Below are 18,076 nucleotides of genomic sequence, written 5' to 3'. Positions count from 1 at the left end.
AAAATCTAGGATGATTAGGAAAGACGACATCCATCCTACTCCATCCAGAAATATGGCTGGTTTTATTAGACAACCAAAAGTCTGACATTCCAGAGTTGAGCCTAGGCTGCAGAGATCCAGTCCTACACTCCTGTCTGCAGTGTCCTTACAGCTCTCACCCCCCCACGACTCCCAAATACCTATAGAGACTCAACTTTAATCACCTCTACTTTTAGGCTTAAAACCTTCCTCTTTGATAAATCTTATAGTTAGTTAAAGTAAGTTAAAAAAGGATCAGGAAGCCAGAGGAAAATATGCTACTTAGGATCAATAAGCGCGAATCTTCCACTATACAGCCAAGATTCCCATTGAGCCTTTAATGAGCTTTCCACAAACCATTAACTGCAACATTTTGAGCTTTAGTACCTTATTTAAACTATTCCACGAGGCACCGGTGACTTTCCAGTGTTTTCCACACATTTGGTAAAAGCTGCACTGAGTGTGTGTTAAAGTGTCCATGTAGCTGTGTTCAGATATGATTCACTTTTTTTTTTTTAATCCTAATTACGTCAGTCTGTCTGCACCTCATTCTCCCCCATGATCTGTCACAGCTGCTGCTCCAGTTGCTGACTGCATTTATCAGGACAAATATGGCAGTTTTAGCTCCATTCCTGGCAAAGCTGACAACATTAAAATGTTCTCCATATCCATTAAAACAAAGTAAAGTCGACTTGTGACTTGTGTGTTATCATAGCTCATCAGTGTGAACATTATTTTACCGGGTAAAAACCAACATTTGAGAAAAAAATAGGCTTGCAAGGGTATTTTATGAGCATTCTTATGATATATTTTTATGTTACTAAACGTTGAGTGCAATTTTGAGCTTCTTGTCCTGTTTTACTAAGAATCAAAGCCTCATTTTGCATCATTTAAACGTATTTAGTAGTTGGATTTAGTTTATTACAATCACAGCCTCAGTTATATATTGTTTAGTACCAATTTAAAATGGCTCATTTTAATCTCTGAAAATGTCATTATTTATTATGGAAAATGCACATTTATGTCCTTGGTGTGCGTGTTACTCAAAGGGAATGTGTCTGTGTGTGTTTAGTGCAGCTCTCCTTTGCCTGGACTCAGGAGCAGGGAAATGTGCTGCAGAGGGATCGGCAAAGGCTGGGGAATCACTGACTGTGTCCTCTGTCCTCATCACACTGGTACAAAAACACACCGTCAAACTCTGATTCCAACCTGAACGCGCAGACTAACATGTGAAGGTGTGAGGACCAGGAAAAAGTCCTCACATCCTCAGCAACATCCTGTCAGTGCAGGAGTGTCCTTACAGTGGACCGGACAGACGTATCTGTGTGCACACAGTCGGTAATGATGCTGACTCACAGTAAAGGAATGCAGCTCCTCAGGACTACACACACACACACACACACACACACACACACACCTACATGTGTGTACAGACTCGTGGGAGGTGGTGTTAGCTCAGTTGTTGGTGTTCAGTCTCACGTTATTCTGTTAAATCAGGAATCATGACGCAATGCAACTTTTCAAATCCTGAGAGCGAGTGAAGTAAAGCAACACAAAATACTGAGTGCTGCCATTTTAATTATGATCTTTACATGTCTTAAGAAATGAACTAGTAAAGTTCTGGTGATGATCTGGGGTTATATGCGCATCAAAGCCTGATTGGTCGTCTTTCTCTGAGCTGCTCTGTGAAAACTTGGAATTATCACCTTTCTGACAGTTTGAACCCAAAACTGGAGAAATGATAACGTTAAGTATGATAAGTAAAATTCATGGCAGAGACACTGGATTGGATTATACGGGTTTATATAATGAAGTGGCCAGTTTAGATCCAGAAACGATTCAGCTTTGGCAATTTTAGACTTAACAATGAACATGTTGTGATTTGCACTGCCACAATAATCTTTACAGTTCTGCTAGTATTGTAATTTTACATGTGTTTGTCTCTTTATTGCCCTGTCACCAATGTTTTACTCCCATATTACCTACATACTGTACTTCTGTTAATTACTTTGACGGTGGCTGTGATATATCACCAGACTACAACGTCAAGACCTGTTTTTTCTTTGCGACGGGTTAATTCAGTGAAGCTAAACCAAATCTAATTTTGACATTCTGTGCAAAAATCTGCCTCCATTGCTCTGTTTTTATGGATATGTTGTCGCATTCAGTAGATTGGTGAAAATAACTGTATTTAGATCACAGACATCATCTTTTCTCTTTCTCTGTAATTGTTTTGTGTGTTATCAGAATATTATTGGTTATCTGCAATAATCCATTGTTAATCACCATCAGGTCAAAGCAACAGTAGCTGTCCTGCTGGATTTGAACAAGCCAATGGAACACAGTGTGTAGGTGAGTCACACACACACACACACACACAGCTGGATACCACTTTATGTACTCACCAGTTATCCTGTGCAATTACACTGAGACCATGCTACAGCATCATCCTGTCAACACAAAGGGAAGTTTCATCAATTTTAAAATAAGCGACAAGTGACGACCACAACAAGATGGCTGCAGCTCTGCTTCCTGCTCTCTGTGCCGGAGAGGGAGCAGCACTGACACTGAGCACATGGTGACCAAGGTGACCATGTGCAATTTGCCAGTAATGGAGAATGAGAAGGACGTTGTCCACCAGAGTCTGTCCTCTGGAGGAGGGGATGATCCTGCAGACAGTGTATTTTAAATGCATATTGCTCAGGGTGCTGGTGTTGACATAAAACCACTTTGTCACAGTCTGTGTAGGACTAAGATTCAGTTACATTTAGTCTCCAAATTCACTGCACATTTCTGGTCAGTGCATGAGGTTTTTATGGAAGAATTATTGGACTTCAAATAAACTGGGGAAAGAGAAGCATTGGTTTATTCTTGTTGTTTCCACTCAATCTTTGTGCACAAATTGAAAATGGCTGGAAATGTTTTGCAGTGCTGCACTTTATTATCCAAACTCTGTGTAGAACAAATGACTTTTTCTCTTCTCTGCTGACACTGGTGACCAGCCGCCTGTTTTGGAAAGTGAAAACATTTTTATACACCACAATATCTGAAACCTTTGAACACTATTTTACATAATGTTAAAACTAATGATACAAAATTATTGTTGTAGAAGATCAACGAAAAGCTCCTAACAATCAGCAGATTTGTATGAAGGTGTTGTGTAAAATGCCTAGTAATGCAGGTGGTGGTTTGGTTTAAGGCTCAGTCCTTGTAGCATCACAACCAGGTCCCAAAGCCAGGTACTAAGAACTTTATCTGGAACAAAAATGTGGGCTAGCAAGGCTCTAGTCACAAGTATAAAAAGACAAGCGTGTGTGTGTGTGTGTGTGTGTGTGTGCGCAGACATGAATGAGTGCCTCCAGCCGGGGCTGTGTGAGAATGGGATCTGTGTGAACACCAGGGGGAGCTATAGCTGTGTGTGTAGGGAGGGGTTCATCCTCGACGCCACACATGGAATCTGCATCTGTAAGTAAAACACACAATCACGCACGCACACATCGCCGTTGGCTTGGGAATGAAATCGGGAATAATGCAGAGTACAGGTCAGGTCTTCCTGAATCCATCTGAGCTGTTTCTAAAATGTGACTCTTGTTGGCCTTCAAAGAGAAGTGGCATCCCCACGCGATTATGCGAGTGCTTTTATTGTGAAGGGACGTTAATAGCTGCAGTACATTAGTAAAACAGCATCCACAATGATACTAAAGCTGCTTGAAGGATCTGCTGGTTTAAAAGCCAATTATGAGAAAACAACAAGGATTTTCGCTGCCTGGTAAACGCAGGTCTCTCAAACGTGTTGAGGGAAATGTCAGGAAAGTCGAAGTCAGCAGAACTAAGTGTTTAGCTCAGAGTGGGTGAATCCTTCTGTTGTTCTGAAAACTTCTGAAGGTCAATGGACGTCTTTGTTTGAAAGTGAGTCCATTTTGTTCCATCGCAGGTCAATAGATCCTTTGTTCTGTTGTTCTGCTGAGAATCAGAGAGACATTTGGTGCTCAGATGGTTTCTGTAAAGCCTGACTGGTGATCTGTTTATTCTGACCGGCATTCACTGAAGAAGAGGAGGAGGAGTGGGTCTGCTGCAGGATGCTGGTTTGCCTGGTAACCATTGACAACCCTTAACTTAAGTGTGGTGATGTCCTGTCTCGCTTTGCTTCAAAACTGGGTGGATATGCTTTATTACATGTTTGTGCATGTGTTTTTGGTCTCTGATGATCAGGTGTGTCCTTGTGTTGGCTGCAGACTCAAATGCTTTGTGTGTTTTGGAATGGAGATGTGTCGAACCTTGCTGTCATTTAGAAAATCTCTTTGATTTAGTGGAATTTGTTTTGCCAGATAAGGAATTTGGAACCTTTTTAGTTTTGTTTTTGTACTGAAGATCTTGCAGAGGACTTTCTGTTACCTGCCAATTAAGTTTTTATTTCCTTTGAAAAGTTCTGCATGAACATGGAGGTAAAATGAGACTAGCACTAATTCAAAAAGACCCTTCATTGTCATTGGTAATAAGTAAACATGGGCCTTAGCACAAATTATTTCACAGGTAGATGTGAAATAAGTGCAATTCCCAAAATATTATACCTTCATTTATCACACAACCTGTTTGTACTTACTAAAATTAGGCAAAACTATGGCATAGTCTGGAGCCCGGCTGTCACAGGGCGTGAGGCAGGGTACACTCTGGCCGGGTCTCCAGTCTATTTCAGGGTCAGTACTCAGAATTACAAATAACTACACAATTTCAAGTGAAATATACTTTGTGTATTCCAAACACATTTATTTAACTTGGACTAACTAACTAATTGTACTTTTGCTACAATTTAGAAACTCTAATTATTTAAACATGAACAAATTGCCTTCAATGAGACCAAGTAATTGGTCTCATTGAAGGCAACCAGATGGTGTAATGCAATCAATGAATAATAAATTCTTCAAGGCACCACAGAGATTAGTGAATATGAAAATAAACATGTGGAGCAGCTTCTTCTCTCTGTGTATGATCGAGGACGGAGCTCAGCCAAGTGTCTCTGTCTGCAGCAGAGATGGAGCAGACAGCTCAGATAAGGTCAAAGTTACTCCTTAACTCGCCCAGACAGCATCGGTTCTCGTTCGGATACCGGCGTAAAAACGCTCCGCAGATTAATGATCTAAGAGGAAATGATCAAAAACAAACGTGGTGGTTTCAGCTGTGGCCTGCAGTTCCCATCCACAACAATCACCAACTGCTACACACGTTAGTTTACATCCACCTAAAGCTGGAAGTTAGACACCGAGACAGTCACAGTCCAAAACCAGGCCATCAGAGCACGTCAATCAGAAGGTTTAAATAATGTCCCGCAGTGCGTACGCTTGTCATATTTGATGATTTAATAAAATATAAATGATAGATGAATCCAATTTGGAATAAAGTAATAGTTGTATTAATTGAAAAATTAAAGAGATTGATGGGGAAATAATCTATTGATTAAACCCAAAAAAATAAAGCCCATAAAACTCATCTCCGTTTTACTCGTGTAGCATTGGATTTTCCTCAGACTACAAACGAATGTCATTTCTAGGAAAAAGAGTTTCTTGGTTCGGCTGCACCAAATGTTGTCTTGGCTGTTTGGCTGAGTTTGCTGTCCTCCTGAAGACGGTCTGTTTGTTTACAGGCCTCTATGAACATGCTGTGTGTCTTACTTTAGCTTCAGCAATCAACTATTTAAGCATTTGTGTGACGTATATTGCATGTAATTATTATTGGGTGTTTTTGTATTTGTTAAAATGCTGCAATTGATGCAACATCATTACTGTGATTTACTTTTGTTTCTTGGTAGATGTTTTGCATCTATTTGAGTCTTTTTTTTTTTTTTTTGTGGATAATTTTGTACGGGAATATCTTTTTTTGAGGTTTGTGATAAATGACCAAATGTATTTAAAACCGTTCTAATGAGTCAATTGTGGAGCTTCTGAACTTATATTAGCTCTGAATTTTATTCTAATTGTTCATACACCAATGGACCAGAGAGCAGCTTGTACCGGTTCTGCCTGCAGATCTTCAGTTAAGCTCCAGTTTATCGTTCTACAGCACATCCCTGTTTTTCTTCTTTGTGTCCTCAGCCCAGAGTGTGATATCAGAGGAGAAGAGTCAGTGTTACCGGGTCCTGGGTTCAAGTCAGGGTCCATCCTCCTGCTCCCTGCCCATCCTGAGAAACATCACTAAGCAGATCTGCTGCTGCAGCCGAGTTGGCAAAGCCTGGGGACCCAACTGCCAGCGATGTCCTTACTTTGGCTCAGGTCGGTTAATTAGTAGCTTGTGATCAGGTGACTCACAACCCAACCATTTATGGTCATAAAAATGCTCTGGTCCCCTGGTTCTGAATCTGTTTCTTTAAATCTTTTAATTCTGTCTCCGTGTTTCAGATGAGGTCTTTAACTCTTCCTTCCTTTCTCCTCCTGCAGTGGCCTTTAAGGAGATCTGTCCAGCCGGCCCTGGCTATCACTACTCTGCTTCAGCCGTGCACTTCAACCAGAGGGTCAACGAACAGCTAGGGGGCCGAGGAGCTCTACTGGTACCCCACAGCACCCAGGACAACCAGAACAGACAGGGTACCTGCTTTTTAGTTGGTCTGATCTGTACAGGTTGTTCTTTAGCTCTTGTACCATTATGACCCTATTGTGGGGACAAAAAATAATTTACCAGACTTCTGCTTCAGGTGTCGGCTCCAGCTCTGGATCAGCAAGTACGAGCAGTTCTCACACTATACCCAGTCCACCTCAGCCTCCCCAAGCTGGTGGCTTTCCTTCCCCCAGGCCTGTGCAGCCAGGCAGTGCAGGCACCACGACCATCAAGGACAAACCCCAGACTCCATCTACCGGTAGTCAAGGTAACAGAAGCTCAAAGAGCAGCTGATTAATAATTAGTCAGTCACTCCTATTATAGCATCTAGAATGGAAATTCATTTGAAACTACCATCTGATCTTCGCAAAAAAATAGCTTTTTACTTTCTACACTCGAAAAATAACAATAAAAAAAAATTATCAATAATATTGATAATATCGCTCAGATCAGACCTCAACAATTTCTTCTAGCAGGTATTCGGCCATCCTTTGTGTCCCGTCCAAATCAGTCTCCAGCTAGAGGGGACAGTCTCCCTGCTCCAGCCCAGCCACAGAGCCCTGAGCGTGGGTCGAGACCCAGTGGAGAAGTCCCCCCTCGTCAGAACAGACCAGCCGTCAGCCCGACAACCCGACCCACCTCAGTCCAGAGTGAGTACCAGCAGCTCAAACCTCACCACAGGTCTGAATTACAGATTTAATGTTATTATGATGTGTTGCACCTTTTGTGGAACATTTGGTATTTTTTTTCAGCTAAATTCTTGTGTGTGTGTTTGTGTGTCTGCAGCTGTGCACGGTGTGTGTGAGACCAAACCAGGTGTGTGTGGGCGTGGACGATGCGTGGATCAGCCAGGTGGGAAGCACACCTGTGAGTGTGATCAAGGATATCAGCCCACTTCTCAGCGCACATACTGCCAAGGTGAGTGTGGTGGGGGGGTTTTTGGGTATCATTTATTTTTTCTGATATTTGACACATTTTAAAATATTATTTATATTTATAGATTTAACATTTTTTGTTGTGATGTGGATAATTTTAATATTTACTCAGATCTCTTGTTTATTTTGAGCTCATTTAAATTTATATAGTTCATTTAATGTGCATTAAATGAAATGAACTCTTCTCCGGACCCAGTATAGTATAGGTCACTGGGTCTGGAGAAATAACTGTGTATGGAGATAAAATGGGCTTGAAGTTAACTGGGTTAGTTCTGGTCCTGTGAGGCGAAACATCCCGCAGGTCACAGAAAAGTTGACACAAGTCTCTAACTGTTCATATCTGACCATTGATGGAATCATTGAGGACACAGACTCTGATCCAGTTGTGAAACGTTTCTAATCTGCAGTAATTAAAATTCTGTCTAAGACCTCGGACACTGTCCTGTTTTTGCTCCCGAACATTTAAAGCATTTACGATTCAAAACTGGGTGGTTTTATTGTGAAGCATCCATGGCAAATGTAATCTGTTCTCAGTGATATTTACGCTGCTCCCGATTGGATAAATCCTCATAGACCTGATATTTCAGAAGGTTTTGAAGGTGTATTAGTTTTAATGATCACAAAGAGGGACTTCAGAAGAAGAAACAGACACAGTGAGGCTGGTGTCTTCAGAATTTTTACTTTTGCAAACAGAAAAAACTCCATCAGAGTCAGTGACAGCCAACTGTTGTTTTCATCAAATGACTTTGTGTGTGTGTGTAGATGTGAATGAGTGTTTGCAGGCTCCAGGTCCATGCTTGGTGGGAGATTGTGTAAACACCATGGGAAGCTACAGGTGCATGTGTCCGTCTGGATACAGGAGCAGCAGCAACCAGCAGACCAGCTGCCAAGGTGACAGCTACTTCCTGTTGTTTGTAGACAGTTTGTGCAGCTTCACACGTAAAATAAAAACTAAAGTCTGTTCACTCTGCTTCATACTCAGATATTGATGAGTGCCAGTTTAACCTTTGCAGTAATGGGCGGTGTGAAAACACACCAGGCAGCTACAGGTGTGTCTGTCGCCTTGGTTACAGGCTCACTGGAAACATCTGTACAGGTATGGACGGATGACAGCTGTAGTGCAGACGTATGTGTAGTATGTGTAAAAACATCTGTCTGTGTGTGTTTCAGATGTGGATGAGTGTAAAGACCTTCTGCAGTGTCCTGGTCAGCAGTGTATCAACAGTCAGGGCTCGTACCACTGTGTGTCCTGTCAGCCTGGATATGGTCTGCTCAATGGACTTTGTACAGGTGACATGCTCCTGCTAGTCAGAGCTCACTCAGTCTATGAACATCAGAAACATGTTTCCTTCATTCCATAATGTTACCATATCATTTCAATTACAGCCCCAATTCAAACCTAAATACAAACAGAATGCAATGATTTGCAAATCTCATGAACTCATTTTATTCACATTAACAACATGTCAGATGTAGAAACTGAGACATTTTAACATTTCATGGAAAATATTGGCTCATTTTGAATAAGATGGCAGCAACACATCTCAAAAAGGTTGGAACAGGGTGATGTTTATCATAGTGTAGCATCAGCTCTTTATTTAACAACTGTCTGCAAACATCTGGGAAGTGAGGAGCCCAGTTGCTGGAGTTTAGCAGAGGAATGTTGTCCCATTTTCTGATGCAGGATTCTAGCTGCTCAACAGTTTTGGGCCTTTGTTGCTGGATTTTATGTTTTATGATGCACCAAATGTTTTCTATTGGTCAAAGGTCTGGACTGCAGACAGGCCAGTTCAGTACCTGGACTCTTCTCCTGTGCAGCCATGCTGTTGTGATGGATGCAGCGTGTGGTTTAGCATTGTCTTGCCGAAATATGCAGGTCCTTCCCTGAAAGACGTTGTCTGGATGGGAGCATAAACCCTCTAAGTACTTTTCAGCATTGATGGCGTCTTTCCATATGTGCAAGCTGCCCATAGACACTAATGCACCTCCAAACCCTCAGAGATGCATGATTTTGAACTGTCACCTGATACCTAGCTGGATGGTCCCTCTGCTCTTTAGTCCACAGGACACGACGTCCATCGTTTCCAAAAATAATTTCCAGTTTTCCATTTTGCCTCAGACCATTTTAAATGAGCTTTGGCCCAGAGAACACGTCAGTGTTTCTGGATTGTGTTCACATCTGGCTTTTGGATCTTCAACGTAAAATTGAGAAGACGTTGAAGAAAATTTTTCTGAAATTGTTCCAAAATTCAAAATGACGCAGTTTGTCACAGATTGTTGAACCTCTGGCCATGTTTACATTCTAGAGGCTCTGTCTCTCTGAAATTCTCCTTTTATACCCAGTCGTGTTACTGACCTGTTGCCACTTCACCTAATTAGTTGTCAAATGCTCCTCCATTAGCTTTATTTGCAGCAATCACGCTTTTGTTTTGAGGTAATTGATTGATTGAGTCATATGTAGCATTTCTTGAGGACGACACATTTGAATATGTAACTTTTAAAATATATATTTCTCATGATGGATGTAAAACAACATTTATTAAACTTAAACACATTTTGTTCAGTCAGTTTTTGTTCAGATAGTTCAGTTATACCAAAAATTACGTAGCGATGCAGAAATAGATTTTATTTGTTTTATTATTTTAACCTATACCAGCATGTTTGCCAAAGGACCCTTCTGGGGTCCTTAAGCTAAGCTAAAGCTAGCAAGCTAGCAAAAGACTAATAAAGGATATACATAGCTACACAGACTTCTCAGTGTAAGTACTTATAGATATCACACATAAAATGTATAATAACTTTCTCACGTACATCTTCTGTTGTATCCACGTTTGCTTAGTTAGCTAGTTAGCTGACAGCTAAAGGCTAAACACTAACTCAGGTGGTTAGCGACAGCTGTTAGCTACAGTTACATGGTAGAATCTTTAAAACCTATTTAATGTTTAACCTATAAAATGTGTCATTAAAGTTAACGTTAGGTTAATTTTGAATGATTGTTTTACCTGTTTTAATAGTTTAAACTGGCTTTACCAGACTGAATACAGATTTAATACCTTGCCATGGAATCCAATAGTTTATCTATAAGCAGAAATGATTTTATGCCACATAGACATTTATAAGATCTTTTTGAAAAAGGTAATGTTTAAGATGTCTATTATATCAGGTATTTAATACGAATACTGACATAATCATCACGAACTGCCATTTTGTTAAAAAATAAATAAATAAAGCTGAAGAGCGAAGCCATGATGACTAACATTTCTCCACATTTATCTTTCTGTTGTTCTGATCGTCTGCAGACATTGATGAGTGTCGGCAGGTTCCCTGCTCCAACGGTCGCTGTGAAAACACACCTGGAAGCTTCCGTTGTGTCTGTCGCAATGGATTCAAGCTCCACAACAGCACCTGTACAGGTAAAAGGGAAACATACAGTAAAACTGCTGTACATTTGCAGCCTAGCAGCTGTGACCCGACTGGCCAATTTCAACAAACCAACAAAATGCATTAAAATCCACCTACCAGCACCACTCAAGATTAGAAAGTGTGTGTGTGTGTGTGTGTTATCAGATGTAGACGAGTGTGCAGAGCCATCTCAGTGTCCTGGTCAGATGTGTGTGAACTCTGTGGGATCATACCGCTGTGTGTCCTGTCCACGAGGATACACACTGACCAACCGACAGTGTACAGGTATGATGCGCACACACACACTCTGGTGGTTATGAAGATGACGAGAACTAAGGCAGATCAGTATACAGAGAAAGAATTTAGCTAAGAAGAAGATTTCTGGATGTAGTGAGAGAGGACATGAAGTTAGTTGGTGTGAGAGAAGAGGATGCAGAGGACAGAGTTAGATGGAGACACATGATTCTTTGTTGGAAACCCTTGAAAGGGAACAGCACAAAGGAAAAGAAGTTTTATTCATGTCAAACAGTTCATTATATTATGCAGAGTTGGACTATTTTTGCTGCATACTGTGTGAAATAACCTATGAATGTGTGTGTCAGACGTGGATGAGTGTGTGCAGGCCTCTCAGTGTCCGGATCAGCAGTGTGTGAATACTGTGGGATCATACCGGTGTCTGCCCTGTTCACCTGGATACACCAGCAAAGAAGGCTCCTGCCAAGGTAAAAAGAAGCACGAGACAACGTAAGAGCAGCGGTTCCACTTTTAGTGTGACGAACACTCTGAAGCAAGTTGTGGATTATGGCACAAGAATTATGATTTTACTTTTTTTTTAGAAGAATAAACCGAATCGTGAGACATATTTTGAATGTAACAATAGCTGTAGCTCAGTTGGTAGAGTTGCTTTGCATAGAAGCGTCTGCTGAATGACTGATTGTAGTTGCACCAACCAGTGTTGCTCAGACCTGGAGACGATGTCTTCAGTTTGTCTTTCTGTCCTGCAGATATAGACGAATGTGCAAACGTCGGGGCGTGCGAGGCAGAGAGATTGTGTGTGAACACCATAGGCTCTTTCAGGTGCGACTGTCTACCTGGCTATCGAGCTTACGGCCTAAGCAGACAGTGCAGAGGTGAGTGGTTTTATAGCGTGTGTAACATGTACCGTGCTGCAATGTTGTATTAGATGAAGCATTGTCATTGTTTACTTAACTAAAGTCTCATTCGTTTTACTTTGTTCCATAAAAATTACCACGACATGAAAGGTCATGCTAGACTTCTGATGGTCCCCCTGTTTACATGGTCACACACTGAAATATGAAATAAAACACAATGGTAATAATAGTAATGTAATCTGTGTGTAAATATCTGAATATCTGTCTACAGACATTAACGAGTGTCTGGAGGGTGATTTCTGTTTTTCCAGAGGAGAGTGTGTGAACACACCTGGATCCTACACATGCGTGTGTTCTCAGGGATTCACGCTGAGTGACAACAAGACGGCCTGTCTCGGTGAGTCCCAGGATTGTTGTTCCATGAAGGTGGTGAGGTGGTGTCCCACCACAGAGATCCACTTTTCTCCCTGCATTCTGTAGTTTGTTGTTCTGCTTTAAAATCAGAATTTCACTGCGACTGAATCTGCAGTGAGTAACACTCCACCTAAAACCATAAATACTCAAAGCTGTGCTTGTCCTGCAATGCAGTTGATGATCCACTGGATGTGTGAGGCTCTGCTACAGATGACGTTTTCAGTCAGAAACACACACAGCTCAGTGTTCACGTTGACACGTGGCCAACAGCTCGGGTCTGCTCTGTTTTTGCTTTCAGAGCTGATGTCATGGTGATGTCAGCTTTGGCCTGTACTTATGGCACAGTTTAGGGGTATGTGTGTGCAACATGCATTGATGGATTACCATGTGGGCCTGCTGGGCACAGGCCCTGAGAGGTGAGGGGCCCCCTGGACTCCTGCCTCTGTATGAAGTGAGTGTTCATAGTTTCGTATAAAAGTCACAGTTGACGAATGCGAAAAAAGTCACTAAAAAGAGACAGAAATAAAAGTGCTGCTGGCTGTCTGTGCCCAAGATCCATAATCTGTCCCTGGTCACGTGTACTGATGTCCGTCCTGTTTCTCCTTGTAGATGTGGATGAGTGTGTGAAATTGGGTGTGTGTTTGGACGGTCGCTGTGAGAACACTGACGGCTCCTTCTTGTGCCAGTGTCGGACCGGCTTCACTACCAACCCTGAGAGGACGGCCTGCCTCGGTAGGCACTTCACTTCAGTTCCTGAAGACATACTCTAACCCTGAACCCTAGATGTTTCATATTTACACTATAGGAACTTTCTTTTTGTTCTCAAAGTGAAGTCGAATCCTGACAAAGTGACTTGTGTAAACAGACGTGTCCACACGGAGTTGGACTTAACAAAAAAAGCTGGAATTGCTGGTGACTGATCGCGATTATAGACTTTTTAAATGACTGTTCTCTTTAACTCTCAGATGTCGATGAATGTGTCTCATCCGGAGGGTCGGTTTGTGTGTCGCAGCGGTGTGAGAACACGATCGGTTCGTACCGATGCCTCACCTCCTGTGAGCCGGGCTTCAAGGCCACAGGGTCCGGCGAGTGTGTGGGTGAGTGAAACCACACTTTGTACAGTAAAAAGTCTCCTGCTATGAGCCCAGTTCAACATCTGTGTCACAGAGTCAGGGATGAATCGCTGCAAACATTCTACATTCACAGAGTGACGCACACCAACTGAAACTGTGCTCACTTTGTTTCCCAGTGAAACATTTCCTGCAGATGTTTCACAATAAAAGCCCCCTAGGGAAGAGACAGGATTCTCTGGAAACGGTTGGTAATGTGAAACAGGTGCAGGGAGAGTTGCATAAACAGCAGCAGCAGCAGTAACGACAGAGAATGCAGACGCACGTTAAATACACAGCTGAATTGAGTGAGAAGCCACAGCTTTAAAACCACCAGCCAGGTTTTCATTTAAAAATGTGTCGTAAAAAATATATATTATAAACTAATAAATGCTGATCATCACTATGGGTCAACCACCTGTCAGCACATAAATTACCATCAGCAGTGTGGTTTAAAGTACTTCTCTTTTTAAGTACTTCTACTTTTGTTTAACGTAGACAATCTGCTCAGTACTTTTGCTTGAGTAGAAGTTTTAATCTTAAGCCAGTACTTACACCTTTAATAGAGTACTGACTTTGTGTACTTCTACCACCTCTGTACACATCTCATTCTGCTGTATGTGGGGCTGTGTAGCTGCAGACTGCTCAGTGTGGCCATGTGACCCCTGACCCCCGTATCATTATTATGACCACCAGTGCAAATGTCCAAGTTTAGAACCTGCTTTTTTGGCCTCCAGCTGATTTGCTTCAGATGCAAACATACAAAATACTTTTAATAAGCACAGAATAGATTGTATTTGCTCAAATTAAATTATTGTTTCTATGAAACCTGTGTATGTTTACATTGTAATTTTTATGTTTGCATCTTGTTGTGTGCTGTGAGGCTCAAATGTGGTTTTAACTGTGAAAAACACAAATTCCCTTCTCAAGCCAGATGGTTTAAGGATTAAAAGTAGAGAAAAAGTAAATTTACAGCACTTGGCGCGATGAAGTGCATTTGCTAACTTCAGGAAAATGTTAACATTTTATAGTGAATGATGTGGAACCTGTAAAACTTCATCTTCATCACAGAGGTGAAGGCAATAAATACAATTAGAAAGCAACACGTCAGACTCACCCTGTGTCTTTTTCTCCGTCAGACATTAATGAATGTGCCAATAAGACTGTGTGTGGGGATCATGCCATCTGTCAGAACACGCTGGGAACATACCTGTGCACGTGTAACCAGGGCTTCATCTCTGCTGCCGATGGAAAGACCTGTGTGGGTACGTGTCTCATTTCAGCTGCATTTAGTTTTGTTTGGTGATTTGCATTGACCCCTACACCTACTAACAGCTGCTCTTGTGGGCGTCACCACATAGAAAAATCCAAAAACAAACCCGTAAAAATTACATCGTCTAAAAGCAAATTTACAGTAAAAATATGTACGAATAATGACAACACATATTAAATCTTCGTGTATAATGGCATATTTCTTTAAGCTGTTGTACATTGTGCCTGTTCATGTATTTATCCTTCTGTATCTCACATTATAGATTTGCCAAAAGCTTTGCACTGTCACAGCAGCACCTGCTCATTGTGTCACAAAGAGAAGTCGTTTTGGAATCATCCTATGTTGTAATAGCAAACTGGGAGATATTGGTTTTATGAAATGATTAAAAAGTATTATGGAAATGAAGTGAATGTGAAATGTTTGTTGTAAAAATGGACACATTGTTATATTCAATACACGAAAGGATCTTGTAAAAGTACCTGCACTGCAAAAACCCAGGAATACAAATAATGATTTTGACTTTTACTGCAACAGTATATGAAAAAAAGCAGAGCTTTAGTAATTAAGTCTTAATTACACCCATGTCTTCTTTGCAGCAGGGACAACAACAGATTCCTCTTCCTCTTCATCATCTTCCACCTCCTTCCATGCCAGCGTGGTGGAGCTGGATCCGATGCTGCCCCCCGTCCCTGCTGCTCGTCCCGGCGAGCTGAGGGAGTGTTACTACAACCTGGCTGATGGGGAAAACCGCAACCTGCTGGCTGTCAACACCAGCCAGCAAGAGTGCTGCTGCACGGTGGGGGAAGGCTGGGGGCTGGGCTCCCAGTACCACAACTGCCCCCCTGCAGACACAGGTGAGATACTGATGAGGAAGATTTATCCAAACACAAGTGATTAATAGATCCACATTAAAACATTTTAGGAGAATCACATAGTGGATTTACTATATGGTGCAATTTTGCTATGTGTTTCATACAGTAGAAAATTCTGGAATTCCAGCCCCAAAGTGACCTGGATTCTACGCTTAATACTAGTTGAACCTCTAAAAAATATATATCTTATGTATCTTTTACACTTATTATGTCTTGGTTGATGGTTGTTAAGAAAAAAAATGATTGGCCAGTGTGTCACAGCTTCACAGATCAGCATCAGTTGTAACAGCAACAGCCACAGTACTTTCATACGCAAAGTAACACACGACATTTACACCAAGACCCCAAGATAATGATGCATGTTGCCTAATGGTCTGTTTCGGGGAGCATTCCAGAAAGCAGGCTTAACCCAGAACTCTGAGGGGGGAACTTTTAGGTTCTAGAAAAGCTGATCAGAGTTGGTTCTGAGTTAAGCACATGTGTGATGGTCATAATATGTTCGAGTTCCAATACGATGGTTCACCCTGGCAACCAGTGAATTAGGAGAAGAGCTGCCATTTTAATTCAGTGGAGCTAAACATTTACTCTTTGACATTATTGCAAGTTTATCTTTAAAAAGCAGCGGCTGGAATTCTATCGTTACAATAATGTATGAACCTTCATAGTTCAGCCAATAAGGATGTTCTTGCTATGCAGTTTTTACAGTGTTTTACATTTAAAGATCTTGCGTGATATTAATAAATAGCTATTTTAATAATTAGAACATTTAAACAACGGTAACCTAAATGTGACCCCGATCATCTTTGTGTGTGTGTAGAACAAAAACAGACGAGTGAATCTGCTTTAGTTTATCATCTCGTGGTTAAAGACACGTCTGTCTGTGAATGTTTCTGTGCAGTCGAGTTTCTGTCCCTGTGTCCCAGTGGGAGAGGTTACGTCACTACTGGACCAGGAGCCTTCAGCTACAGAGGTACTTTAAACAAACACAGGCTGCATAAATAAGCCCACAGCTAAATCCCTGTAAATGCAAACTGACAGTAATGCTCCTGAGTTGTTGCACACAAATGTTGTACAGTGGACTTGTTTCACGTACACGCGCCTGTATATTTACTCTGCCTGCGTTTCCAGATGTGGACGAGTGTAAGCGTTTCCATCCAGAGGTGTGTAAGAACGGAGTGTGTGTCAACAACATCCCGGGATACAGCTGCTACTGCTCCAGTGGATACGTTTACAACAGCATGTTGCTGGAGTGTGTTGGTACAGACACACAGACAATGAAATGTGTAACTGTCCAATCTTAGCTGAGCAGCAGTATCTAAGGTGTCTTTGTGTCTTTGTCTTGCCCTTGTTCCCCTTCTTGCTTTTTCTTTGTCTCAGACCATGATGAGTGTGAGGAGGAGAGCTGTGTGGGAGGAGTGTGTGTGAACACAGTAGGTTCATATTACTGCAGCTGTCCACCTCCTCTGGTGCTCGACAACACTCAGCGTAACTGTGTCAACTCGTCTGACCTCACTGTGGGTAAGACGACACCACATTTGGAAATAAACGGCCCTATAAATAGTTCTCCGATTTCCCCTAAATGTTTCTATTCAGGTCTGAAATGTTTCTAATTGACTTTTTTCTTTGCATGTCTGAAATATGGGAACCATTTATCAGGCACCTCCTACGCTTTCATGTCCTCCAACTTCTTGTAGGTTTGTCTAGATGTGTCCTCACACACCGGAGACTCCTAAATTCACAATAATGATCCAAAAAACGAATGTTGCTAGCAAGAGATGACCTTTCGGTATTTCCAAGGTGGGACCTGTACTATTTTACCAGCATCTGGGAGGATCTGGATGGTTCCCTCACACAGACGCGTTTGTGAGGATCCTCTCTCATATGCACAGGTTTAAATCCCTGTGACTGTGAAATAAATGGGCTCTCGCAGGTTGTGTCTGACACCAGATCCACCCACAAAATAAATGTCCATTTTAAAAAAATCATCGATGGTACTTAAATTGTATCATCTGCACGAAAAGTTAAAGTGCAGAAATGACCTAAATAGAAAATCAACACACATCGACTCCTCCACTACACTACTGATGCTGAACTGACTTCAGTGACTTCAGTGTCTCTTTTTCGTCGTCCTCCAGACGAGAACCTGTCTGTGTGCTGGCAGCACCTTTCAGCAGACATGATGTGTCAGAGTCCTCTGCTGGGAGCTCAGGTCACCTACGTGGACTGCTGCTGTCTGTACGGGGTTGGCTGGGGGATGGAGTGTGCGATCTGCCCCCCCTCAAGCTATGGTAAAAAAAAAAAAAGTGTCTGTGGTCTAAAAGTGCAAAAAGACATGATTAAATATACAGCAGAT

General features: G+C 41.8%; 1 protein-coding gene across 6 annotated transcripts in view; it reads left to right on the top strand.

Annotated features, from left to right (window-relative positions):
- LOC137128773 (latent-transforming growth factor beta-binding protein 4) overlaps window positions 1-18,076 on the top strand; it is a 43,440-nt gene that overhangs the window by 21,504 nt on the left and 3,860 nt on the right. For 2 of the 6 annotated variants that reach the window (XM_067507290.1, XM_067507296.1), the window contains 24 exons: window positions 1,091-1,193; window positions 2,311-2,370; window positions 3,361-3,483; window positions 6,108-6,284; window positions 6,450-6,596; window positions 6,704-6,874; window positions 7,080-7,256; window positions 7,393-7,524; window positions 8,304-8,432; window positions 8,524-8,637; window positions 8,712-8,831; window positions 10,841-10,954; window positions 11,109-11,228; window positions 11,546-11,665; window positions 11,948-12,073; window positions 12,327-12,452; window positions 13,079-13,201; window positions 13,435-13,566; window positions 14,718-14,843; window positions 15,448-15,705; window positions 16,622-16,693; window positions 16,852-16,980; window positions 17,101-17,241; window positions 17,859-18,011. In XM_067507290.1, coding sequence (XP_067363391.1) covers window positions 1,091-1,193; window positions 2,311-2,370; window positions 3,361-3,483; window positions 6,108-6,284; window positions 6,450-6,596; window positions 6,704-6,874; window positions 7,080-7,256; window positions 7,393-7,524; window positions 8,304-8,432; window positions 8,524-8,637; window positions 8,712-8,831; window positions 10,841-10,954; window positions 11,109-11,228; window positions 11,546-11,665; window positions 11,948-12,073; window positions 12,327-12,452; window positions 13,079-13,201; window positions 13,435-13,566; window positions 14,718-14,843; window positions 15,448-15,705; window positions 16,622-16,693; window positions 16,852-16,980; window positions 17,101-17,241; window positions 17,859-18,011 — 3,193 coding nt within the window. The remainder of the gene's footprint in view (window positions 1-1,090; window positions 1,194-2,310; window positions 2,371-3,360; window positions 3,484-6,107; window positions 6,285-6,449; window positions 6,597-6,703; window positions 6,875-7,079; window positions 7,257-7,392; window positions 7,525-8,303; window positions 8,433-8,523; window positions 8,638-8,711; window positions 8,832-10,840; window positions 10,955-11,108; window positions 11,229-11,545; window positions 11,666-11,947; window positions 12,074-12,326; window positions 12,453-13,078; window positions 13,202-13,434; window positions 13,567-14,717; window positions 14,844-15,447; window positions 15,706-16,621; window positions 16,694-16,851; window positions 16,981-17,100; window positions 17,242-17,858; window positions 18,012-18,076) is intronic. The other 4 variants (XM_067507293.1, XM_067507292.1, XM_067507291.1 and 1 more) reach the window with 4 other exon arrangements.

The sequence above is a fragment of the Channa argus genome, chromosome 6, assembly GCF_033026475.1.
Source record: "Channa argus isolate prfri chromosome 6, Channa argus male v1.0, whole genome shotgun sequence".
Classification (NCBI taxonomy): Eukaryota; Metazoa; Chordata; class Actinopteri; order Anabantiformes; family Channidae; genus Channa; species Channa argus.
This window is presented reverse-complemented; position numbering and strand designations above follow the sequence as displayed.